The sequence below is a fragment of the Pongo abelii genome, chromosome 12 (genome assembly GCF_028885655.2).
Source record: "Pongo abelii isolate AG06213 chromosome 12, NHGRI_mPonAbe1-v2.0_pri, whole genome shotgun sequence".
Classification (NCBI taxonomy): domain Eukaryota; kingdom Metazoa; phylum Chordata; class Mammalia; order Primates; family Hominidae; genus Pongo; species Pongo abelii.
Genome location: NC_071997.2, coordinates 52,453,966 through 52,480,617, shown reverse-complemented (window position 1 = coordinate 52,480,617; position 26,652 = coordinate 52,453,966). Strand labels below are relative to the sequence as shown.

The following is a 26,652-nucleotide window of genomic DNA, read 5'->3' as shown; positions in this document are numbered from 1 at the left end:
TGGTCTGGGGCTCAAGTTCAATTATTCCGACCTCATATCCGGCACCCTTTCCCCTTGTGGTTGTATGTTCAATATTATTTGCTGAAGCATTCTTTTGGCTACAGAGCTAAGTTCCTTAAATAAACTGTCTTACTTAAGCCTCACAGCATCCCTATAAGGTGTATATTATTGTCTTCATTTTTCAGAATGGGAAGCTGAGTCTCAGATTCAATCATTTGTCACCTAAGTAAGAAATGAGAAGTTCCAAATACTGTATTGTTTCTGTCCCCTGCCCCATGCTTCTTCCTCTCACTGACATTTCACTCTGCAGTATTGAATGCTTCCATACTAATTATCCAGGGCCCATTCTGCAATTTCAGAAATGCTAATACCAGTTTTAAAGAGAAATGATATCCTGAATTAGAAAATGAGCTGCTTTCTTTTTTCGTGTGAATTGTCCAAATAAAGGTTCACAAGAAGAACCTTGACAAGCATAATTGCAACCTGTTCATTTCCCCTTTAAGTCATCAAACATTCCCGAGAAGCTTCAGGCCTCTAAGAAGTGATGCTTAAGGAATGCAGCTTGACAATATGGCAGTGCATTCAAGTGGAAGGGTGGCTCTTCTATCCATGAAGATGACCCTACAGTAAAATATCAATGTGGCCTTTTTTCATGTCACTGGCATTTTACCAGAAGTTTGTAATTTAATGGAAGAATAATAATGTACCCTTACACATCAAAATCAGAAAATGTCAGTGTATGATGTAATTGTTTCTTTGAAAAACAAGGGAATGTTTTAAAATGGAGTATGTCGTGCATACTGTAATACAATTATGCAGCCACATCAGTTGTCTGGCCATAAAACCAATTGATTTTAGTTTTAAAAATTTGTATTATATGTAAAATGAGACAAATATGTGCTGATCATTATCTTAGGGTGATAAACTACAAGGGTCGGACAAATTAAAACCTGAATTATTATTCTTTGATAGGCTTTATGACTTCTGGCAGGCAAATTGCTCAAAGCTTTGATTTTCTTATCTGAGTAATAGGGATAATACTTTTATTTCCTTGTTCTCACAAACATGTGCTATATGTGTAATGAGCAGAGCATACCTGGAGAACACTTAGTATTTAACGTTCTATTAAGCAAAGAGCAAGGTGGCATTATTAAACATGGTTTATTTTAATGCTGCAGTAGAAACTAATGAACAATAGAAAGATGAGATTTTGTTGAGATTTTTCTGCTTCTAATTTTTGGAAAAAACTGTTTTTATATATGCTAGTGGAGAGATTTTTTTTCTTAGAACTTAGTAGGCTTGTGTTAAACTTATCTCCCTGTGGCTTTCAAGTATAATTTTCTTTATAGGAGACTAGTATTGTTGGTTTTATTCCAAGAAATGCTGATGGATTATTTATATTTTTCATTTTAGTATTAATTCCAGCTATTAATTTTTAAGCTTATTAAGAATCTAAAGCTCCTTTTCATTATTTCTAAAAGGTAGCTTGAAATTTACATTTTCAGTATATCATAGTTACCATGATTTGATAAAGTATTTTTAAAAATATATGTCATATGACAAAACCATGAAACTCAAGAGTGTACTCACATACATACATACACAGGACACAAATATAGGCTAGAATTCCTTTCATGCTACAGAGAGAGAGACAAAGAGAGACCAAAAAATAAATAAATATAAAATAAATTTAGTGGTTACTACAAAAAAATGAGAAAAATGAATAAATCATTTTTATTTGATGCAGTGAGGTTTATATCCATAATTTCCTGCTTGGATGTTTCTTTCAAGAAATTTAAAAGAAATTAATATCAAGGAAACTCATATCAAAGAAGAATAAAGAAATTAATATCAAACACTGTTACTTTTTAAGGTCAGTGTCACTTAAGCTATAATTTCCCATATCAAATATGGGTTTGTTTGTTTTTTGTTTGTTTGTTTACGTTACTAGAAGTTTTCTTTGTTTCAAAATGTGTTACTTTTGAATGTTGTCTTTACCCATATACTTAGTAGGAACAAATACTAGCTTCAGCCAATGAAATAAGAATAGACAGGGCATGGTGATAAAGTACTTGAATCTCCTGTGTTTCAACGATGATTTTGATGATTTTTCATTGATGATATAGACTTGCTTATTGAAGTGTGGTCTCAGGGAGCCCTGTGTTCTCAAGTCATCTACAGTTTTGCCAAATGTGGTTGATATCTATTTTCTGAAAAACTTTTTCTGATTTCTGAAACTGACTAATGCTTTTCTGTATCCTGAATTAAAACTGATTGATTATCCCTCCGCAAAACCCATACAGGTATAAAAGACAAAAGGAGTTGTGATAGCTCGTGGCTACCCACCAGAACTATTTGTGCTAGGGAGATGTGAGTTCACTTACACGTTGGGTTTTGCTTATCATTTTCATCCAAAAGGAAAGGATACATTGAGATGCGTGTGAGTGGATAGAAATAGAAAATTCATTGCTAGTGAAGGCTTGGTAAGGATTTTAGTGAGTGGAAAATCTGACTGGTTGTCCGTGAGGTGCATTTGGGCTGGAAGTATTGAGGGAGATGATCAGACATTTGAGATATCTTTAAAGCATTTGGCAATAGCCCTTAATGTGCTCTCAAGTTGAGAAAGTGGCAGAAAAATATTTATTCTACAACTTTATTTTTGTTTTTTTACCATCGAATGCAGTTTGTCTCTTTAAGAGCAAAAATAAATATTCAGACAGAGTTTCTCAGTTAGCAGATATCACTCATTTTCTCCTAAAATGACATTAAAAAGAGTAAAAGCTTGTAAAGTCCGCAAGTAACATTAAAAAAAATTTATAAATATATTGGACTATATACATACCGACTATATCTACCTGTTTTTGTAAGCTTATTTAAAATGTCTATACTAGTGTCATAATTTACTAAAGCCATTAACTGACTGTTTGAAATTTCATTCTTAATAATTCTTTTTAGAGTCAGTAGTTGGGTTTTTACCATAAGAAAAAGTTTGCAATCTGACATGAAAAACTTCAGATTTGTGATATTTGTCTCCGTGTTGTTTTCTGCTCTGAGAGATCCCAACAAGTGGCAATTGAGTTATTCCCAGGTCATTGAAAAGTGAAGAGAATGGATTTCTAGAACTGTATAAGAACAAGTACTTGACGATTTAAAATTTTTTCATATAAAAAATGGGAATTTGTTCCTAGCAATTCATAGAAAAAACTGTGTGAAAGCCACCTAAAAAGCACAAGACTGGCTTGCAAAGCTTTATCCGCCAAATGTTATAATAGAAATAATTTCATAATAACGTAAAACAGTAAAACAACAAAAAGTTTGTATATGTCTTTGTGTACACACAAATAGAGAATGTATGTGTTATTTATTTTTCTAAATGAGCATACATTCCTGAACTAATAATGTATTACATACATTATGCAATATACATAAAAGTAGACATTTAAAAGAATGGCATACACTTTTAAAAACAACATTCTATTTGTTAACTGTATACAATGATACAGTTAATATTAGCTGCTGTAATAGAAGATCTTTAAAATCTCAGAGACTTAACAGAAGTTTTCTTCTTACTACATAATATCTAAATGGGTCTTTCTGATCCATAGGTCACTCTCCTTCAAGGGAAACTTCAGGAAGTTAGGCTTCTTTCAACCTGTGGCTTCTTTGTCTTCAACACCTGGCTTCCACATTTGCCAGTTTGGAGAAAATAAGAAACAGAAAACAAAAAACAAAAAAACCACGGAGGATGATTTTAATGAGTCAGATTTAGAACACACAGCACTCACTGATGCTCACATTTCACTGGCTAGAATTTGTCAGTTGACCCCATCAACTTCAAACGAGAGTGAAAAATATAGTCTCACATTGTGTCTACAGGAAAAAGAAGCAGGTTCGTTGGTGGCACCCAGCAGTCTTCTCCACTAACAATTACAAATATAATAAATTTGCTTTTTGCTAAGAATGAAAATCAACAAATATATCTCAAATGGCTACATTTGCTGGTGTTTTTTCTTTTTGAAGATTTGCAAGTCATAATTGCTTTAAACCATCGTGAGCTAATATCTTAAGGACACTGGGATGAGATTCATTGTCAGCAATAATAGATGTAAATACATATTTTAACTTCTCAGCTCTGATGAGACTGTATGTGTTTTCAGCCTCATATCTAGTTGACAAAGAGCTTGTATTATGAATAAAGGCAGTGTCAGCTATGTGTTTTCTTATAGTTTACTTATGCTTGTATTTTTAGTACTATCTTCAATCTCCAGTTTATAGTCTTTTAAAGTCTGTTCCATTCTGTGCATAGGTGTGTGTGTGTGTGCAAGTGTGTGTGAAAACTAGAAAACTTAAGACTTAAACCCACTTACCAGGCACACATTAAAGTGTAAGTTCATCCCTGCAATTCTTGAATTTGTGGGCACTTACCCTTCCCTCAAGATACCCCATTTATCATATGTGACATGTAACCATCTAACATAGGGATGGGTGGTGGTACAAGTGTAAGTCCTTATATGAAACTGTAGTCAGGATACATTGTTTTATATTTTTAGACAAAAATCAATATACAGTCCTCATATTTTTCCTGCATCGCACCATCTACTACTCCCTATAGAGTGTGTGCACCCTGTGCTGGAGTCCACTAACCTTAAAGAAAGAAAATATCAAACCTCGTGTTCATGTCAATCAAAGAGTGCAATAGAAAGATGATGAATGTTGGGAGAATGGGAATTTGGGTAAACAGAATCCTTTGCCTAACATACCATTGATTGGAAAATATTTTGTGTCTATTGTGCTTTCAGATTTGTTTCTAATCTTTCTTGGAACAGTCTAGCTTTACTTTGTTTCATTTTGTTTTAACCTTAGTAAATGCAAAATAGTGACTCAACAATGGAATTGAATTTTTAATTTCTAGGGACATTCCAAACAGCTTTCCTGAGATGGGCACTGATCCTTAAAATATTTTGGAATTTGAAAAAGAGGAATGCCTTCTTAGCCATTTAAAATCCCTGGTTCTAAGCAATTCCTTCTTCAGTGAATATCTGGCATTATTTTAGTGTCTTAATTTTGAGCGTCACTTTTCATTGGCTGTAAGTGTAGACATTGAAAGTTGTATAGGTTTTAGGATACCCTAGGTTGGCAATAGATCCTTTAAACAAGTTTGTTTCTTTTCATTGCTTGGTTTATTGTGTTTTATCAAATCAAAGATGCCATCAACTGTAAGGTATATATTTTAGATACTCTAAGAAAAAAATTAAGTTCTATCAAATATATCTTTAAAATGACATAAATTGTAAGACTCATTCTTATTTTGTATGTGTTAAACTGTGGTAAAAATGTATACCTTAGAATTAATGAAATACAAAATATTCTACTGTCTTCCAGCAAAGGTTTCAGGAAACTTTAAGGATATATAAAGTGCAGAAAGATTAAAACATCTTAAAGGAAAATGCCTTTAAGAAAGCAAGATGAATGCAAGAACAAATAAGGAGCCAGGATCGAGACTAATTTGGTAATAATCATCATTACATCATATGCTTTCCTGAAGGGACCATAAATTTGGGTGAAACTGTTTTGAAGTCAGTACAAAAAGGAAAAAGAAATCTTAATTTATTATGCTGCTTAAAATCATAAAATAAAATCAAACCAGTTTTTAAGAAGTATCAATATCCTTGGTAATGAAATGAACAAAAATTTATGTAATGTGAGCAACAATAATATCTCATCAATAACCTTAGAGAATACACAGTGAGCATCCTATGACTTTGTGCAGTAGTATCCTCCCACTGAGGTAAGTGGTATCACACTAAGTCAGTAGAAACACTTTTAGCAGTGTCCAGTATAATACTTCTTCTCTCCTGGCTTATCTGCTTTAATGTAGAGTGGTTGGTGGTTTGTACTAGGTGGTGAGAGAGAGATGGACTGAACATCCTTAAGCAAACTAAATGTTTCTCTCATGTAAGCTTTTGGATGGCAGTGATCTAGACCATGCTCTCTGGAGGTTACCAAGAATGGAGCTTATCTATGCTGCTATTTAAATATAAGAAATCATGCCCTAATAGAGACTGGAAAAAATATTAGTTGATATTCTCTAGGGAAAATTGAGTTTCTTCTGAAGAACAGGTGCATAAAGAAAAGGCTGCTGTACTTTGTCTTGGCTCGTAGACACTACTGAAACACTTCCTAGGAAATGAGTTCAAATCATATCTCACCTATAATATAAAAGGATGATCCAGTTCCCAAATGCTCTACTCCATAACTTGCAGCCACAGAAACTTTAGCCTAGAAAAATTTTAATATACGTATGACTGGCTATTCATGTTGGCCATAAAAATATCTCACCCAATCATAGATATTTATCTGCGGAGTTATTTCTGAATTCTACTTGCTATTATATTCTTCAGGAAATGTATACCACAGCAACTAAGTTTATAAGGCTTGCCTCATGGCCTACTTAAAAGTTGAGGGTACATCTACAATAATTAATAAGTATAATAAGTTAATTATAGGCTTTCTTTATAGCAGTAATTAATTAGTGCCAGTTCAGTCCTATCTCAGATAATTAAATCATAAGACCATATCTTCAAGGTTTCAGAAAGCTGGTCTTCCAGGTCTCAGTATCAGTGGGCATGCATCTGAATTCTGTGCAGTTACTATCAGATAACGGGGAGGAAATTTCAAAGACAAAGAGACAGACTAATTCTCTGGGGTTTTTTCCTGTATAAATTATTAATGCATCATTAAAAGATCATTGTTTCTGACTTTTGAAACTGTGGAAGCATCAATAACTGTGGTTCTTATTATTTACTTCTTTTTTAATCTAAAATAAGGTGTGAAGTTGTGCTTGAGAGAGATGATCCTTTCAACAAGAGATCCTATTGTAGTAGTTTCTGTGAAAGTTTTATCTTAGTTATTAATGAAGTTGAAATGTCTGTATTGTCACCTCCTTTTGCGTCGGAATTTGTATAACTTTGTTGGTCTGCCTTTCTCTCTGATGTGTACAACATACAACATACATATATCTTTAAATCTCACAAGTATTCTGCTCTAGGAAATAACTTCTAATAGAGTATACCAGAAGCTAAGCATATATCTTTTTATATATTTTATGAGGAAAAGGCACAAGCCATATTTGCACTTACTCTATCATTGCTAAAGGAATAAATCAGGTGGTTCAAGGAAGAATAATTTAAGAAAAACAACATTTTGATGTATTACTTGGCAGTCAATTTTTAACTGGTCATTAAAACCTGACTTAAGATTTCTCCTTAGAAGCTTGGTATTATCAAATATATTACTAGTTGAAGACTTAGCTTCTTCATATTTCAAGTTAGTTATACTAGTTTTCCTCTTTCAGGAAATTTTCATTTATCTTCAGTTGCTCCTGGAATAAATAGAGTGTTTTTTGTAATTTTGTCTTCAAACATTCACCCCAAAAATGTCTTGCTTTGGAATTTCTATTTTAATTTTTACTTGTTTTAAATTTTAATTCTTTTAGGTTGTGGCAGCAATTGAAGCGTTCTCTTATGTTAGCTGAGTAATCATGAAGATTGAACTACTTTAGAGCAACAGAGCAGAATTCCCAAAAGCTTAGTACTCATATCTGCAAAGTGCACGAGTCTTTAGGCATTTAGCAAAACAGTGCCCAAATTATCTTGGTTCTCCTTTATTGGTGTTTTTCTGGAAATCTGAACAATTTCATCATGTTTATATATGTATACTCTCACTTTTCCAAGTTCCTTGTGCCTCCATAATAGAGGAGATGCTTTCCCACCAAAAGACAGTGAATTGATTCACCAAGCTGTTTGTAAGGAATCATGATGTATCATGGCACCTAAAATGAGAGGAAGGGTTTACCTGTTAAAAGTCACTGCTGCCGGGTGCGGTGGCTCACGCCAGTAATCCCAGCACTTTGGGAGGCAGAGTCAGGCGGATCACCTGAGGTCAGGAGTTCGAGACCAGCCTGGCCAACATGGCGAAACCCCATCTCTACTAAAAATACAAAAAATTAGCTGGGCTTGGTGGCGGGTGCCTGTAATCCCAGCTACTTGGGAGGCTGAGGCAGAATAGCTTGAACTCAGGAGACAGAGGTTGCAGTGAGCCAAGATTGTGCCACCACACTCCAGCCTGGGCAACGGAGTGAGACTCCATCTCAAAAAAAAAAAAAAAAAAGTCACTGCTTTGTCTTTCACTTTTTTTTCACTTCAGCTAAACTCCTATATAAATGTTTCTGAAAGTAAAATTTATAATCCATACAAATCTTAATTGTATGCAACAAATGCAAAATGCCTAAGCCCAGACTTAACCTGATCAGAAACTCCATGGGTAGGGTCCAGAAATTTGCCTTCTTACAGGAATCTAGGGGAATGTTAGGGATGATATAGTTGGAAAATAATTGTGCCAAATTTTAGCGTTTCTTATATTTTAATGTGCATATGAATCAACTATTAGTAGGTCTGGGATGGGGCCTGAAATTCTACATTTCTAACAAGCCTATATAACACTGATGCTCTCCATAGCTCACTTGGAGTATCAGTGTGCTAAAGTTTTTCAGCTGGCTTCCCCATGGATAAGGCTTAGACAAACTACACTGTTGCTGGTTTCAGGAAGCAACAGAGTTGCTCTGTCACAAGTCTCAGGTCCTTCTCACATTTCAAAATCAGTGTAATGGAGTTTCCAAGACAAAGTGCCTTGATGCCCTGACTATTGCCTATTATTTTGGAGAAAGAAGTATTTCATGCCTGTTGAGCTTTTAGAGCCTAAAAGTAGAGTACTGATCAAGTAGAAGAGACACAGTCAAGTTGGCAAATTGTCTGAAAATACAACATATCGCAAGAAAGAGAAATGAATGAAATGGTCTTGGCCACTGTACTACTGCCATTGTGCAGGGGTGGTGGGTCTGCTTTTAGGACTTTAGGTCATGAGCAGTCTATACCAGCCTGGGTCTCAGTTTTATACTCACATCACACCATTAATATATCTGAAAACAGTGGTGCCTATTATCTGGCTATTTCTGAGTTTTCCACTGGCCAGTGTTCCTGGGACCATTATTAGATTAAGGTCGAAGGACCGTAGAACACTTACACTCTTACCTGTGACCTGTGGAATTTCTTCTCTTTAAGGAGAGGCAGAGAGATTGAGGAAATATTTGGGGTGGGGCTAGAGCAAAGTTGAGTATTCTTGTAGGTTGTGGTTAGGAAGTCTGCAGAGAGGAGGATGTTGAAGATTTAGCAGGAAGTTGGCACAGCTAATGCAACAGTTCTGGAGGATGTGATTAGCAAATTAGTTAAAGGGGTGATGGTAGTAGCAGGCTTTTCCTGTTGTAGGAGGGATAGAGATAAAGGTGGGTACAGAAATAAGTGAGTTTGGTGGCCGGTAATATATGTTCCTTTTAAAGCTCTTTTGAGTTTGGAGAAGGAAATGATTATTGCTAAGAAAATTAACCAGGAGATATTTCCAGGAGGAAGTGGAATTGAGTCAACGGCACTAAATTGGGTAGAATGTTATTATAAGATAAAAATGATTTGATTTTAGCAACCTGTTAACTAACAAGAGGACTCTGCTACAGGAGGTGAGAGGATTAAAGCAAATTTCACTGGGCTGAGAAATGAATGGAAAGAGAAACGGACATTTTGAACCTATGCTTTTCTTTTTTAAAAAATTGGCAGTGACTAATGAAATCTGAATTTCTTAACTTGGCTTTCAAAGTCTTGCAAAGTTTTGTTCCATTACGTCTATCTAACCTTACTTTCCAAATAATTTATAGGTTAGCTTTATTCTCAAGTAAGACTGATTTCCTTACTGCCTTGGAAAACATCAGCTCCATCTTTACGTGTGTCAATATTCATGCTACCAGTTTTTGTTGCAGGGACTTTGCTTTTTTTTTTTTTTTTTTTTTCCTTTTTTTCCCCTACTGCTTTATAAATGGATAGGAAAGAAGAATGTGTGGACCTTGAGTGATCCTTGCCTTGAGTGAAAGTTGAGAGTGGGAATTAGAGAGAATCCCTGGTTGGGGCAGAGGGAGGCCTAACATTCAACCAAGGATTTCCATAGAATGAAACATTTGTTTTGAGACAGAAACATGTTTTAATAACATATTCTCAGTGTTTGCTTACAAAGGGGTTTCTCTGTCAAACTCTTCCATTCACTGAAAGAAAACAGCTTATGATGTATCTTAAAGAAAGTATGCTTACATTTGCCTTTTATTTCTGGATTTCTCTACTTGTCCTCATAGGGCCCATGTTCTAGTAACATATTCTCAATGTCTGTTTACAAAAGTTTTTCTCTGTCAAGCTCTTTCATTCACTGAAAGAAAACAGCTTATGATGAATGTTTAAGAAAGCATGCTGACATTTGCCTTTTTTAAAATACAGATTTAGGGGGTACAAGTGCAGTTTTGTTACGTGGATATATTGTGTAGTGGTGAAGTCCAGAATAAGCCATTTCTTACAAGACTGCCAACAAGCTGCATTAGACACTTAAAAAGTCTATGAGTACCATCTACCAAGACCGAGTGTCAGTCTGGATATCAAACTTAGCACAGATACCTGCAATTCCAGCAATTGGGCCACCTTGTGGCTCCCACCTTTAGATCAAAATGTGTTCCTGCTGCTCTGAGTTCTCTAAGGCATCCAGTTATGCAGAAGGTGACTGCACTATTCATTAGAATTCATAATTCTGATACTCCCTAACTGACTTGAGAGGTGGTAGGTGGATCCATGGGACTAGGTAGTCGTTTTCTTCCTCAAAAATCTTTGATTCCTGATCTTTAGTATATCTTGATTCTTCATGACTGAGCAATAAATTTTTTTTTAAATTTAACTTTTATTTTAAGTTCAGAGGTACATGTGCAGGTTTGTTATATAGGTAAACTTGCGTGAAGGGGGTTTGTGGTACAGATTATTTTGTCACCCAGGTATTAAACCTAATGCTCATTAATTATTTTTCCTGATTCTCTCCCTCCTCCCAACCTCCACCCTCTGATAGGCTCCGGTGTGTGTTGTTCCCATCTATGTGTCCATGTGTTCTCATCATTTAGCTCCCACTTGTAAGTGAGAACATGCAGTATTCGATTTTGTTTGCTAAGGATAATGTCCTCTACCTCCATCCATGATCCTGCAAAGGACATGATCTTGTTCTTTTTTAAACAACAAATTTTCTTATTATTCTTTGATTTACCCATAGAAGAGCATTGTTACATAGGAACCTTAAGATCGCCTATTTGGTTAGTTATAAGATTTTTGAAATACTTTTGTCCTTCTTTTGCTTTCAGCTGACACAAAAAGCCCTAATATGCATTTTCTAGACTGAGACTCTTGAATACATCAGATATTACAGGGCATTGCAGGAAGATAGGATAAAATAGTTGGTTAACATTTCACTAATATTTATAAATATACATTCATATATATAAATAATGCCTTTGAATGAAAAGGCAACCAATAGGACACAAAAAATGCAGTGAGACAAATGTAGAGAATAAATATATTTTAAGATTATTTTGTCTTTTAGCAGCCTCTCATTGCTAGAAAGAAAAACAAGAGGAGACTGGTGAGTTCTCAGGTTCCAAAGATACAGCATAGGGCACAAGAACAATTTAGCCTTCTGTCTCTCTCGAGCCATGTGAATTTGAAGAAGTGTTTTTTTTCACCTATGGTAACTTCTCTAAGCTGGGTTTCCCTACCTGTAAAATAACAAGATAGAACCAAAGTAGATGAATATGAACTTTCAGAATTTTAGGTGTAAATATAGACACAGCTCAAGAAAAATAAAAGCCTATAACATGATGGGAAAAAGTGACACTTCAGGTGGGAGAAAAGGAAAATGTGCAGTAGTGTAGAGTGGCATGCATTGTCATAGGGTGGCAAGAGAATGGGCATGGCAACTCAGGAGGAAGGAGTGGGACTAAATCAGTGAATATGCATAGCAAGGGCTAGGCTGAGAATTCCCAAGAGTGGTTAGTTTAAAAAGATAGACCCAACTTTTTCACCTACTAATGGATCTAAACTACTTTTGCTACTTCCATTTAAACTTTTGATATATTGGCCAGAAGTGGGCAGCAAGAGTCCTGCATGTGCTAATCTTAAATAATCTGTCTCTAATTTACTGAAAAGTTTATTAAGTTTACGGTAAAAAGAGAACCGGACTGAATGAGAGGATATTTTAAGTTTACAGTAAAAAGAGAACTGATCCGAGTGAGAGGCTTTCTTGCTTATTTACTGTGTAAATATATAGAATGCTAATTGTAGAATAAACTGGGCAGAAATGACATCTTTTCAATCTTGAGTCTTCCCATCCAAGAATGCAGTATGTCTCTCTATTACATAGGTCTTCTTTTATGTTCTTCACTAAAATGTTATCATTTTCCCCCATGCAACATTCTACATACTATGTTATGGTTATTTCTGATCATATAAATGTATGCTTATTGTGAATGGCATATTTAAAACCACATTTCCCCTTTGTTACTGATCTTCCATTAGGTTTTTATCGTTTATGTTGTATTTAGCCACCTTGATCTTTGCTCTTGTAGTAGTTGGACTTGTTTGTCTTTCAATTCTTTTTTATTTTCTTAAGAATCATATTCTCTATAAGTTTAGATGTAATTTAATGTTTACTTTTCTAATACTTATATATCTTCTTTATTTTTCTTATCTAATTTAATAATTTGTCCTCCAAGAAAACACCGAATAGCAGTGAAAAGCATTGACAATTGTTTATTCCAAGCTGATTATGACATGAGCCTTTATGGAAACCCATCCCTTTCTTTCTATTTGTCTCTTTTCCCTTTCTTCCCTTTGTGCTCTTCTACCCATAAGTACATGAGAGCTTTTACTAAATAAGGATTGATTTGCTTCTTCTGAAAGTAATCACATTTTTCTTAGGAACTTCCTGGTAATATTCCACATTTTTTCTCCCCCCACAAAACTGATATTTTCTACTGGCTTGCTATTATTTGCGTCACCGAAACTGTGCCTAATGCAGTAACGCACCATGACATATAGAAGGCTAGAAATGTGTCGGCCCCTCCAGAAAATGAACCCACATATAGTCGTGTAGCAATTTTGGTAGTCACTACCAGCTTCTACTTCTTTGAAATGTCAATTTATCTAAAATTAATAGCTCCTCTCCACCCTATTTTTTTAATTTGTGAAGTCTAAAAAAAAATAGATTATGAAACATCTTAGAATTATGTATAAAGTGTGAATAAATCACATCTCAGTCAGAATAGGGAGTATTTTCCTCTGATAAAAGGAGCCTGGCCTAAATGCAGATGGTAGAGATGGTTGCTGTGTTTGCTTAGGGGACTTTTGTGCTTGTTTCCAGGTATTGGCTGTTCTGGGGAGTTGAGGTTCTTGGAAGAGTAGCGTGTTCATATGTTAGAGTAAATCCTCATTAAGGAGAACGCTTCTGCACTTCAGAAAAGCAATCTTTGTGACAAGCTGTCTTTTTTTTTAATGGTTGCCTCACATGGGTGGCACTGAAAAGATTATAATGTGTTCCTCATTGCATACACATTTTACAGCTAAACCACTATTATCTGATATTCTTATATTTAATGATTTTGCCATTTTTTTGGCTAGTGTTTATACTTAAATGGCCTTATAGAATCTTTCTTAAATTCACTGTACCTAATTATTTAGCAATCAAAAGAGAGCCGAATAAAACAGCTCCCAACCCTGCACTAATCACCTCTTAAGTATTGGTTCTATCTATACACATCATCTTAGTTTACATTTATTCAATCCTTTTTTTCTTTCAGTGTTATCTCTTTCTCTATAAACTGACCGGATATTAATTGTGACTTTGAGTCATCGCTTTGATTGCTCTGGGATTTGGAGTAAACCTCAGAAGCTAACTGCATTTGGAACTTTTTTGTAGACTGGCTTTCTTAATAACCTCCAATAACATCTTTAGTCTGCTAACCAGGATAAATATCAACGAAAATAAACCACAGAACCTACATTCTTGTGAAGCCGATAAAAAAAAAAATACAGCAGTAAACATGACTGGCAACTTTTGTTAAACAGAATATGGAACAGTTGCATTCATTTCCCCTCCAAACTTCTCACTGGTAGAAAATAAAGGTTCAGAAGTTTACAGGAGATAACAGGTTGCTCAAAAGATATCAATAGCCTTTTTAGCAAATTAAATACCTCTAGATATAGTGTTAAAAGAAGTTTGGCAGTTGAGATAGCTGTCCAAATTATTATACTTAGAAAAAGAGTGATAATAGATTCAAATCTTATTATGATTCTAGAAACTTTAGCTGGTTAACTAAACATTGAGTCTGAATCATTTATTCCCCTCACATAAAATTTACCATTTTATTTATTTATTTTATTTTATTTTTTTGAGACAAAGTCTTGCTCCTGTCACCCAGGCTGGAGTACAGTGGCGCGATCTAGATTCACTGCAACCTCTGCCTCCAGAGTTCAAGCGATTCTCCTGCCTCAGCCTCCCAAGTTGCTGCGATTGTAGGCACCTGCCACCAGGCCCGGCTAATTTTTGTATTTTTAGTATAGATGAGGTTTCACCATGTTGGCCAGGCTGGTCTCGAACTCCTGACCTCAGGTGATCTGCCTGCCTCAGCCTCCCAAAGTGCTGGGATTACAGGCGCGATTCACCACACCTGGCAGAAATTCAGCATTTTATAAGATAAAATTCTAAATAGCAAAGGTCTTTGAAAGTCCTTGGAAAATAACACATAAGTACTGGGTGTTGGCTACTCATTATTTATTAATTGCTCATTCATCTCTGCCCTGACTTACAGGGCTCAGCACTGGATGTTGGTTCTCCTAGCTCAATACTCAGAGGTACTTCCATATTTGCTTTGCTTCCTTGCCACCTTGAGGCTGGGTACTCCAAGGAGCACTGTACCTGTCAGTCTGTAAAAGTGAGTCAACTTGAAGCTTTGAGCTACTGGCAAGTATGCTATTTTTGGTTATTCCTGTGCTTTTGTTTTTCTACAGGAAATAAATGATAACCATTTATTTGTATGCTAATCCACATAATTCCACACTTTCCTTGATAAGGCTATGTGAGGAGGCTAAGTGATGTGCATTCATGATTTAATAATGAAATCCCACGATTTAATAAACACGGAGATTTAGAAATTATGAGATAACATGACATTTCTAGACAGTTTTGCAAAGAAGTTTTACAGTTTTTCTTTTATATTTAAGGTGACTACACTTGTCAACACAAGCAACAAAGGCCCATCTGGTAAAAAGAAAGGGAGGTCAAAGAAAGCCCATGTACTAGCTGCCTCTGTAGAGCAAGCCACTCAGAACTTCCTGGAAAAGGGTGAACAGATCGCTAAGGAGAGTCAAGATCTCAAAGAAGAGTTGGTGGCTGCTGTAGAGGATGTGCGCAAACAAGGTAGGCAAAATGATATTATTGTTCAAGGCGGATCTATACTGATGTGCAAACAATGGCTTTTTCTTTAGAATCAATGGATATTTGCTCAAAGAAGAAGTCTTACATTTTTTCCTTTCTATCTACACTTGTCATTTTTAATGTTTGCTGGACGTGGTACATAGAGATATTTTCGTCGTTGCAGTATGGTACAGCTACAAACACTCCATGTCTGCTGTTACTTCAAATCTTCAAGTTGTTTCTACTTGGTAAATGTAAACAGACTTTGTGTCAAACTCAGGCTTTAGAGAGAATGGGATGGGAAGACCTAATGTTTATAGAGTCATTGTAAAATCAGGTTTCTATGGATGAAGGGGGAGAAGAATGTAAAGTATTATAAGAGAATTATTCTTATTTTTCTGTGAGTCTCAAATTCATGTTTTCAGTTCATAGATTTCCTCACAAACGTAGCAAGCTAGCCACCCATTAATAAATCAACTACCTATCTAGCTAGCTAGCTATAATACTATTGATTTAGCATTTTAAAATTTTGATCTGCATAAAATATACAACATAAACTTCTAACTACGGCCGGGTGCGGTGGCTCACACCTGTATTCCCAGCACTTTGAGAGGCCGAGGAGGGTGGATTGCCTGAGCTCAGGAGTTCAAGACCAGCCTGGGCAACATGGTGAAACCCTGTCTCTACTAAAATACAAAAAATTAGCCGGGCATGGCGGCGTGCGCCTGTAGTCCCAGCCACTCAGGAGGCTGAGGCAGGAGAATTGCTAGAACCCGGGAGGCAGTGGTTGCAGTGAGCCAAGATCGCGCCGCTGCACTCCAGCCTGGGTGACAGAGTGAAACTCCATCTCTAAAAAAAAAAAAAAAAAAAAAGATAAAAAGAAAAAAATCTTAACTACTTGTAAGTGTACAGTTCAATACTGTTAACGATATTCATATCGTTGAGCAAGCAATCTCCATAACTGTTTCATCTTGCAAACTGAAACTCTATACCCATTAAACTATTCCCCATATCCTCCTCCCTGAAGCCTCTGGCAGTCACCATTCTACTTTCTTTTTCTATGAATTTGACTGCTCTAAATACCTCATATAAGTGGAATCATACATATTAGTCTTTTTTTGACTGGCTTATTTCACTTAGCATAATGTCTTCAAGGTTCATACATGTTGTGGCATGTCTCAGAATTCCATCGTATGTATATACCACATTTTGTTTATACATTCATCCATTCACAGATGTTTGTGTTGCTTCCACTTTTTGGCTCCTGGGAATAGTGCTGCTATGAAAATAGAGGTAAAGATATCTCTTTCATACCCTGCTTTCAGTTCTCTTGGATATAGACTCAGAGGTGGTATTACTGGATCATATGATAATTATATTTTTAATTTTTCAGAGCCTGCATGCTGTTTTCCATAGTGGCTGCACCATTTCCATAGTAGTGCACTCCTACTAACAGTGCACAGCAGTTCCAGTTTCTCCAAATCCTCACCAACACTTGTTTTATTTTGTTAATTGTATCATCATAATTGGTGTGAGGTGATATCTCATTGTAGATTTGATTTATATTTTCCTAATGATTACTTATGTCGAGGAACTTTTTATATGCTTCCTAGGCATCTGACTATTTTTTTCGGAGAAATATTTCCAGTCTTTTGCCCATTTCTGAATCAAGTTGTTTGGTTTTGTTGCTGTTGTTAAGTTATAGGAGTTCTTTATATAGTCTGGATATTAGCACCTTATCAGACAGTGATTGGCAAATATTTTCTCCCATTCTGTGGATTGCTTTTTCACTCTATTGTGACCTTTGACACAGAGAATTTTTAAATTTTGATGTAGTCCTACGCAGCATCTGTAGTTGAAAGTTCTAAGGACCATGAAATCAGAACAGACACCTACTCCCAAGCTTGGTCTCTCTCCTGCATTTTCTGCCTTGAAGAATGCAATGCATATCTATTGAGTTGCATGTTGCATCAATCTTAGTGCCATTCTTGTTACTTCCCTTTCCTTCCAAATATAGTCTATTGTAAAGTTTCCTAGATCTTACCTCATATATATCTGTTTAATGGACCACTTCCTGTCTCACTTATTCAAAAGCACTATGTTTTCATGCCCCAGGGCCTTTATATATGCTGTCTCTTTCACACATTTCTACACTTCACAGCTCAAGGAATACCTTCTCAGGGAAACTTTATCTGAAAGTCCTGTCATACTTTTTAATGGGTCCTTTCCTTGTTACTTTTCACAGGATAATTAAGTATTTGTGAGGTGACTGTCTTTCATGCCATACTATAAATTAATAAAGGCAGAGACCAGACCATGTCTCTTTTGCTAATCATTGATTTGCAATGCTTAGTACTCATTAAATATTTGTTGAATTATTGAATGAAGAGGTGAATGAATGGTCTCTTCTAATTCTTCTTGCAAACCTACCACTGTATCAATTCACAGCGGGATATTTAGTACCTGGAAACACCAACCCTCCTTCCACACTAACAAATACTGTTCCCCTTCTGCCCTGTTCTTCTTCATCCTCTCCTTCCTCCTAAAAACTAATTTCATTTCTATTATACTAACTTAAATTATTACTTTAATTTGCAATGTTAAATGCGCCACATTTTATCTATTGTGAAGAGTATATTTGTGTATGTGTTTTGGCAATGCGAAATCTTCTAAGTTTTCAGGTGCATTTGAAAACTGATATTCCTTCTGAATTGCAGATGGACGCTTGTTTGTTTTCATGCATCTATAGCCTGGATAGTTGTTTTATTTTTTCTTTTGTTGTGGGTTTTTTAGGTTGACTGCCATATAATAAACTGTATGCACTTAAAATTTACACTATGATAAATTTTGACAAATGTATACATCCATAAACCATCTTTGCAGTGAAGATAGCTAAGGTATTCATAGTAGAGAGTGGTTTGATTGGCCTTGGGCCTCTTTTTAAAACATTTGTCTTTTATGAAAATAAATTTTTCCCTTTAGTTTCTCCAAAATCTCTTAAGAATTCTTTTGTCATTACAAGTTAGTTTTCACACATTCTGTAGAAACTAATGTTTTCGTTTTCTTGAAGCTTACATGAAATGGTGTTCTTGTGGATATAATATAATAAACAACACAGTTCTTGGCCAGACTATCCTAGGAGTATTAAAGTGACAAATTTCTACAGATGCTAATTTAAGACAGCTAACAATGGTTGCTCTTCTAAGGGATATTTCAAGTTTTCTTTTTGTATTATCCATTTCTTCTTACAAAACAATTCTATATCAGAAATGATGTCTATGTGTAACCTGTATAAAGCTCAAATGCCATGTTCTCCTTCTCTTGAACAGTGTCAAATTCAAAGAAGCATTACTATAGTATGCAAAATAACCCCAAAAATGGGTAAAAGCCTTTAAAATTTGCTTTGTTATTTTTCATTCTGCAATCTCTTCCATACACTGCACATGCCTCTCAGGTGTGAGTGGTGCACCTCCTCGCTGACAGCAAGGTCCTCAGTCTCTTTTTTGAATTTGATGCCCAGAAGCTCTTATCTCCATTCTTTCCATTCTCTAGCACAGCTTGTGATTATGTAATCCCCTTAGCTTATCTGGCTTTACCTGGTTTTCCTGTTTGCCCATTACCCAAATTTTATTCACCAACGAGAGCCTGCATTGATTTTCAGAGACAGGTAGACAGAAAGGAGCTTGTGGGGAAGGAATATGGAATGGGGCAAGATATTTAGTTAATGGAAACTTTAAAACACAGTATCTTTCCTTCTATCACAGAAATCTGTTTTCCAATATGCAAGATGATATTCAGAAATTATGGACACACTGACATTTAGAAAACAATAACCTCTTTTAAACTACCTCCAGCATCCATACATGACTTATTTATTAAATGATATGTTGTGGGAATGAAATCTGTTAGTTTTACTATTGCATTGTTTTTGTCTTTAATAAAAAGTACTGTCACTTTTTGTTTTCAGCATAAGTAAATGCCAGTTTTCATATTGTACATGTCCATTTTCAGATTTTTAATATAGAACTGTTTTGTTTTTCTTTTGAAGTTTCACAACATTCATTATAATTACCCAATCTGTCAAGATTATAGAATTATCTATTTAACTATGTTATTATTGTATTTCATATGGCTAAACAGTGTTATTTGAATTTCTTTATTATTAAATATATATATCTCTCTCTTTTAAACCTGGCTGCATGCCAGATCTCTAAAAGTTTTCAGTATGAGTGGCGACTATATTTTCACTCTAGAATATTCCAGTAGAAGATTTCCCTATATCTGTAAAAAAATATTAGAGTAGGTGTTGTGCTGAACCCCTATGGACTCTGATGGGGATGATGCCAGGATCACAGGGCCAAAGAGGAGACCCAGAGCCAGCAAATGAGACATGGAGTTTTACTGGGGGGCTTACCTACCGGGGAGAAGTCTAGTGGCAGCTGGCTGGCAGAAGAACCATAACCATTTGTGAAAGGCATGCAGTTCATATAGTACTTTCACGTAGCACCATTTACCTAACAACTTTCACCTGGCAACCTTCATTCAACCCAAAACGGTGCCTCCATCCCCTCTACGCCCCATGTTCCACGGGCTGGGCTGGGGGCTCAGATGTTACTCATAGACAAGGAATGAATCTCTGGGTGGGCCACTCCCAGATTCTGTAGCTCAGCAAACACATTCAGATGCATCTGCCGTATAGGGTCATTCTCGGAGTATGCGTAAGTTTTTGCTCTCAGGTGTGTTTACATACAGTAGGCTTATGATAGCATTTATATTTAAAAGAAGTAACAAAAACAAATTGCCTAAAAGATATTGTATTCAAAACTTAGAACTCTGATGTTTTAGACTTTGGGAAAGATAGGGTATCTAGTTTGGTGTGTGTGTTTCTGCCTTCCTGTTTGTTTAATTATGACTAAAGTAATATGATATGTGCATATTATCTTCCTAATGTAAGTTTAAACTGTATCAGAATATGAACAATGAGATTTATGTATTTCTTCTCCTGAAGCACTTGGCATGGTCCTATAGCACACGGTAGGTGATATTCAGGAAGGAGTCTTGTGAAATCAGGAAAGCATTCGCAGTTTGGTTAAGATATCCAACTTCTAATCTTACTTTTACAAATAACTAGCTGAAAAGCTAAGTCACTTAACCACTTTTAGCTTCAGTTTCTCCATTTTACAAATACAGACAATTATTGTGTTTACCTAAATGAATTGTTTTACTAAATGAAGTCACAGGGGATTAAAAAAACTTTAAATGTTCTGTAGATGTCAGAGTAGATTTATTAATTTTAATTTATTAAATCAGTGTGTACTACTTATAGCAATGTGTACTACGTTTTGATTAGTGAGCAAGCCCCGGCCTTTCCAAGCAGGATGCTAGAGAGCTGAATCAGCATCTAATAGTCTTCATGAAGAAGATTGAGTAGCTCGGTATGGCTTACAGTTGGTGGCAGTTGCACGTGGTGTCCGCAAACTATGAGTGGATAGTTGTGCAGTTAGTGAACCATTCATAGAAAATCTTCTTGAAAACAAGGAATGCAAAGGAGTTATTCCAATCCTTTCTTCATATTGAAGCTCTGGGCCAAGGAAAGCTTAAATCGGGGAATTCCAGAACGTTTTCTGTGTTTACCACGTAGATTTTCCTAGACTGAAAACTTTTTTTGACTATGCACTAATTGAGGGGTTCTCAAACTTTAGTGAATACTAGAATCACCTGGGAAGATCTTGCAATCTTTATGTGCAGGCCTCATCCCTCTTCAATTAAATCAGAATCTCTGGAGTTGGACCCGGGCTTCAAGATGTTTATAGCTCCTCAGGTGATTTCATTTTATAGCCAATTTGAGAAGAAGTGGACTAATCCCTTTCTTGCTTATCAGCCCCGCTTAGATTACTTATCAATCCATGGTAGTTATTTAGTGTTTCACATTTGGCAGCTGATAACAGGCAGTCATTATACAAAGTTTATGAGCTTATTGTTTACTTAGAAGTAGGTAGGTAAGGGCCGGGCATGGTGGCTTGCGCCTATAATCTCAGCACTTTGGGAGGCCAAGGCGGGCAGATCACGAGGTTAGGAGATTGAGACCATCCTGGCTAACACAGTGAAAGAGAAGTCTAGTGGCAGCAGGCTGGGCAGAAGAACCACAGCCAGGGGTTGTGGCGGGCACCTGTAGTCCCAGCTACTTCGGGAGGCTGAGGCAAGAGGATCATTTGAACTCAGGAGGTGGAGGTTGCACTGAACCAAGATCATGCCACTGCACTCCAGCCTGGGTGACAGAGTGAGACTCTCAAAAAAAAAAAAAAAAAAAAAAGAGATATATAAGACTTACGTAGGAGAAACAACTTGATATTCTGTATTAAAATATTATGGATAGATATATCCTATGCTAAATGATGTGTTACCCAGCCTGACATTCTGTAGGTATGCAGGAATATGTGTTAAGTATATACTGGGCAGTCAAATGTATAGGGCAGTTAAATATTTCAGGAGTTGTGGAAAAAGAAAGATATATAGATGAAATTAACAAGAAGGAGGTAACATTTAAGCTGATTATTGATTAAAAATTTGCGAAGACCAGTGGGACAAGAATTTCAGGTTTAAGATTGGTGGGATAAGAATTTCAGGCTGTATCTAATTTTCAAAGGCAAAGAAACAAGAATGGCATTGATAATTGGAGGTTGGATAAAGAAGCCCTGATTTGATGAAATGTTTCATATTCAGGTACAGTTAGAAATATAAGATGGCTGGGCGGGCCACACCTGTAATCCCAGCACTTTGGGAGGCCAAGGCAGGCAGATCATTTGAGGTCTGGAGTTTGAGACTCGCCTGACCAACATGGTGAAACCCCGTCTCTACTAAAAATACAAAATAATTATCAGGGTGTGGTGGCTCATGCCTGTAGTTCCAGATATGCAGGAGGCTGAGGCAGTAGAATCACTTGAACCTGGGAGGCGGAGGTTGCAGTGAGCCAAGATTATGCCACTGTACTCCAGCCTGGGTGATGGAGAGACTCCATCTCAAAAAAAAAAAAAAAAAAAAAGAAGGAAATATGATAAGATGATAGAACAGATCCAGACAGGGAAGAGTATAGACAACATGATGAAAGGAAGGGAGAGGGGGAAGGAGGACAGAAGCTAGCTACCTGGCTGGCTTCTACCCACTTAAATGATATTTTAGAAAGATTAATATGGCAACTTCATGAAAAGCTGAGTAAATCAGAGAAAAACTGGGCCCAGACAGATTGGTTAGGTGTGATCATAATATCAAGGGAAATGAAACAAAATATAGTACTACTTTGAGGGTCCAGGATTGAGGAGGTGGTAATGGGAACAGAAAGAAGCTAAAAGTTGCAGGCATTACAAAAAAAGAATAAAATCTTTTTCAACTTACTGAAGGAGAGATAAGAGCCAAAATTTGTTCTACATTTTTGGCCCTAGGCTAATTAATTGGGAAGTCTTTAGGAGTGACAGGGGCAGGGGAGAGTGTACGGGTTTGATTTTAAACATAGATGAATGGGGAGGACTGCCTGGCAGAAGGGCAATGCCATGGTGAAATAGAGAAATTTGGAAGGTACTTGCCAATAGAGAGAGGAGAATAGAGGGATGAAGGTATAGTTTTGGAAGAAAGAACAAACTAGTATTAGAAAATGAAGTAGAAATAAATTAGGGAAAGCAATCCCTGAAAAATATCCAGTGAACAAAGAATCCTAAAATCCAAGGGAATACGATATTTCTTAAAGGAGATAGTGATCACTCTAGACTCTAGAATGTTGTTGTAGTCATATCAGAGTGTTCAGAGATTGTGGAGAATGAAGAGTGAGAAAATGCTTTGGATTTAGCTAGACACGTGTCATTAATTATATTCAAAAGTGCATTTTCAGGAAGCCACAAGGGCAATAGCTAAATGAAAAGAAGGAATCCATCCTGAAGGAACAGAAAAGATGTTGAAATAATTGATGTAGGTAGGAATGCTAACTAGACTCTCTTTTGGTTATCATTGCAATACATATTGAAGGTATTTCTTTTTGCCTCTCATAGTCTGGTACTCAACTAAGGGCCCCTGTGTTATTATTTTGTGTATCTCTGGAGCCTGACACAATGTCTGCACATAGTGAGCACTTCAGGCGTGCTTTAGAAGATCGTCACAGAATGGAAGGAGAGAAATGGAGAGGAGCAATGGGGAGACATTAAAGGCAAGCACAAAATTATAACTGTTTGCCTGCTTGCTTATTGTTTCCAGCCCAAAAAAGAAGTATCAGGGTATATATGAGAGAAGGAGCCATAATTATAATACAAAGACAGTTCAGGGTTGCATGAAGTGATGCAGAGAGGAAATTTCTTTATCTAGAAAGCAGGTAGGAGAGATAATCCCAAAAATGTTTTGTAGAAAAAGTAAGAGCAAAAGCAGATTGGATGAAATGATCTCAATTATTTTGAACAAAGACAGAGGTGTTTTTAATGGACCATGGATCGCTGATACTTGACCACTATTGGAGATGTTTGTCTATTTTTTGTCTGTTACTGCCATCTGTGTGGGTCTCCCATACATTTTTAAGGGATTTTATTTACTGAATACAGCTGATGATTACTCCTTTCTTGGATGCTGCTGAAAAGGCCAATTTTTATGAGGCATAATTTGCCTAAGAATTTTTTATTTAATTCATTTATATGGTATGTAACTGCATCTGTTAAAAATGGGGTGTTCACATATGGTAGTCAGTAATCTTATTCAATTTGAAATAGATTTGAAAGCTGTGCTTTGAATGGTAAGCATCCTTTCTCAAATTTTCTCAATAGGCAAATCCATTTAATGGTGTAACACAGCATTGGTTGTATGCCATAGGACTTATAGAGAATCCTTAAAACGCCTCCTCTGTCACCCCGTTATTATATCTCCACATTCTCTTAAGCCATGGAGCACTTGCTTACGTTTTCTGCCTTCATTTGACAACAGCATTTTCATATTGCCCACTCTCTGTCTGAGCAATGACAAATCCAAACAGCTAAGACATGACCATACCACCAAGGTGTATTTGGCCAGCGTGTAGATGAGATGTACATGGTCCTAACTCAAAACTAAGGGGAATCTTATGGAGCAGAGTGACAAGGAGGTACAGATGAAAGAAGAAGCTTCTTTATGGGACCATTTCCTAAATGAAAGTGATGGCCAAGCCATTCACTGCTCATGCAGTGTTTTCTTTGTTATGACATAACCTCAAATGTGAAGTGATATGGTGATATCAACAAGTTCCACTATTTTCTTTTCTTTTTCTCTTTTTTTTCGAGATGGAGTCTTGCTCTGTCACCCAGGTTGGAGTGCAGTGGCGTCATCTTGGCTCACTGCAACCTCTGCCTCCTGAGTTCAAGCTATTCTCCTGCCTCAGCCTCCCAAGTAGCTGGGATTACAGGAGTGTGCCACCATGCCTGGCTAATTTTCGTATTTCTAGTAGAGACAGGGTTTCACCATGTTGGCCAAGCTGGTCTCGAACTCCTGACCTTGTGATCTGCCCACCTAGGCCTCCCAAAGAGCTGTGATTACAGGCCTCAGCCACTGTGCCTGGCCTCACTATTTCATTTTTATTCAATCGATATTTATTAAGTAAATGATGACCAATGGGCTAAGACAGAGAGCAAGACTGAGAAAACATGACAGAGCATGAGAGAAAGGTCTCCTTCACATATCTGAGAGGTCATAAGCCCTTGCCTTCTAATGACCTGGTGCCTCCCTGCTTCTCACCCTCTTTGGTGGTGTGGTGTTAGTGGAATGAGAGGACCCAACAGAAACTTCAGTTGATGCCAGCTGTGTGAACTCCTAGGCTGAGAACTCCTAGTCAGAGACTACTTCCCTGACCAGGAAGCTCCCTCTGTCACACAGCCCTGTCCCTCCTCCTTCATTTGCCTTATAAATACATAAAGCAGCACAGTATGGGGATGGTGGGCGTGTTCTCGCTCCTGCGGCACTTTCCGCAGGGGTCAGCCTCTCTAAAAACAAGACTTGCGGGAGGTGGCAGGATTCTGTTACTCCTCTGTGTGTCCTTTTTTCAAGTATCCCTGGCTTTATGCCTCTACTCCTTATACCCTGAACACTTGAGCCTCCTAGGATATTGGGCTTCCTTTCTGTGCTGTGCACTGACTCTTCACTGCTGCCTGACTGCCTCTGTATGGATGGTACCTTAGTTACCATGTTCTAGTATGGGTTCTTGCTGGTCTTAGGTTAAGATTTCACTCCTGTATGGGGAGCGCAGGGGATGTTTCCACTGAAGGAGGATACCTTTGGGAAAGAAGAGTATTCTAGGACAGAAAATGGGGATACAAGAGGCAAACCCTAGGTAAGAGAGGGGAAGATAACTCATTTATGTTCTCTCTACAGATCTCACTTCGTTGAGCCTGGACTCTGCCGAGTGTAGGTCCATTACTTTTTAAAATGCTACTATTCACAGCTGGGTACAGTGGCTAATACCTGTAATCCCAATGCTTTGGGATGCTAAGGTGGGAGGATTGCTTGAGGTTAGTAGTTCAAACCAGCCTGGGCAAGATAGCAAGACCCCCATCTCTACAAAAAATAAAATAAAATAATAAGCTGGGCATGGTGGTGCACACCTGTGGTCTCAGCTACTCTAGAGACTGAGGCAGGAGGATAGCTTGAGCCTAGAAGTTTGAGGCTACAGTGAGCTATGACAGAGCCACTGCATTTCAGCCTGAGTGACAAAGCAAGGGCAAATGATACAGTTTGAGTAATGTAATAAAGTGCATGTGTGCTAGATCCAGCAAGGGCAGACCTTGAAGTTGGAATGGAAGATGTCTTTCTTCAGTCTATGAGTGCAGCTGAGCTAGAGATCTGATGGTGCTCCACTATGGCCATACACTGCTACTCACTGTCCTTCCAGTGGCTTCTCCTCCCTTCCTTATAGAAGCTTCATTTTACAAGTGTTTCTCAGAGTGAAGTTCACAGATCACCTGGTTCAGAATTCCCTGGGTGGGTATGGGAGGAGTCCATGAAAATTCATCTTGATAAGTCTAGCCATAACTCTAGATTCAGTATGTCTGGGGTGACCCTGTAAATTTTATAACTAGATAGCACCCCAAGTAAATCTTATGCTTCTAAAGTTTGAGAATCACTAATAGCCTAAGTTTAATATATCGTTATCAACATCATTTTAATTAGTTAGGTCTCTTTTCCATGGAAAAGTATGCTACCTAGGAATGAAATCAATTCTCAGAAGGTTTAACATCAGAAGTTTAAAAAATACCAAAAAACCTAGAGATATGTACAATG

At 36.9% G+C, this 26,652-nt stretch overlaps 1 protein-coding gene across 8 annotated transcripts in view; it reads left to right on the top strand.

Moving 5' to 3' along the window:
- CTNNA2 (catenin alpha 2) overlaps positions 1-26,652 on the top strand; it is a 1,140,166-nt gene that overhangs the window by 221,728 nt on the left and 891,786 nt on the right. For 6 of the 8 annotated variants that reach the window (NM_001133576.1, XM_063713280.1, XM_024241972.3 and 3 more), the window contains 1 exon segment: positions 15,183-15,378. The exons of the other annotated variants lie outside the window; for them this stretch is intronic. In NM_001133576.1, coding sequence (NP_001127048.1) covers positions 15,183-15,378 — 196 coding nt within the window. 8 annotated transcript variants of the gene reach the window in all.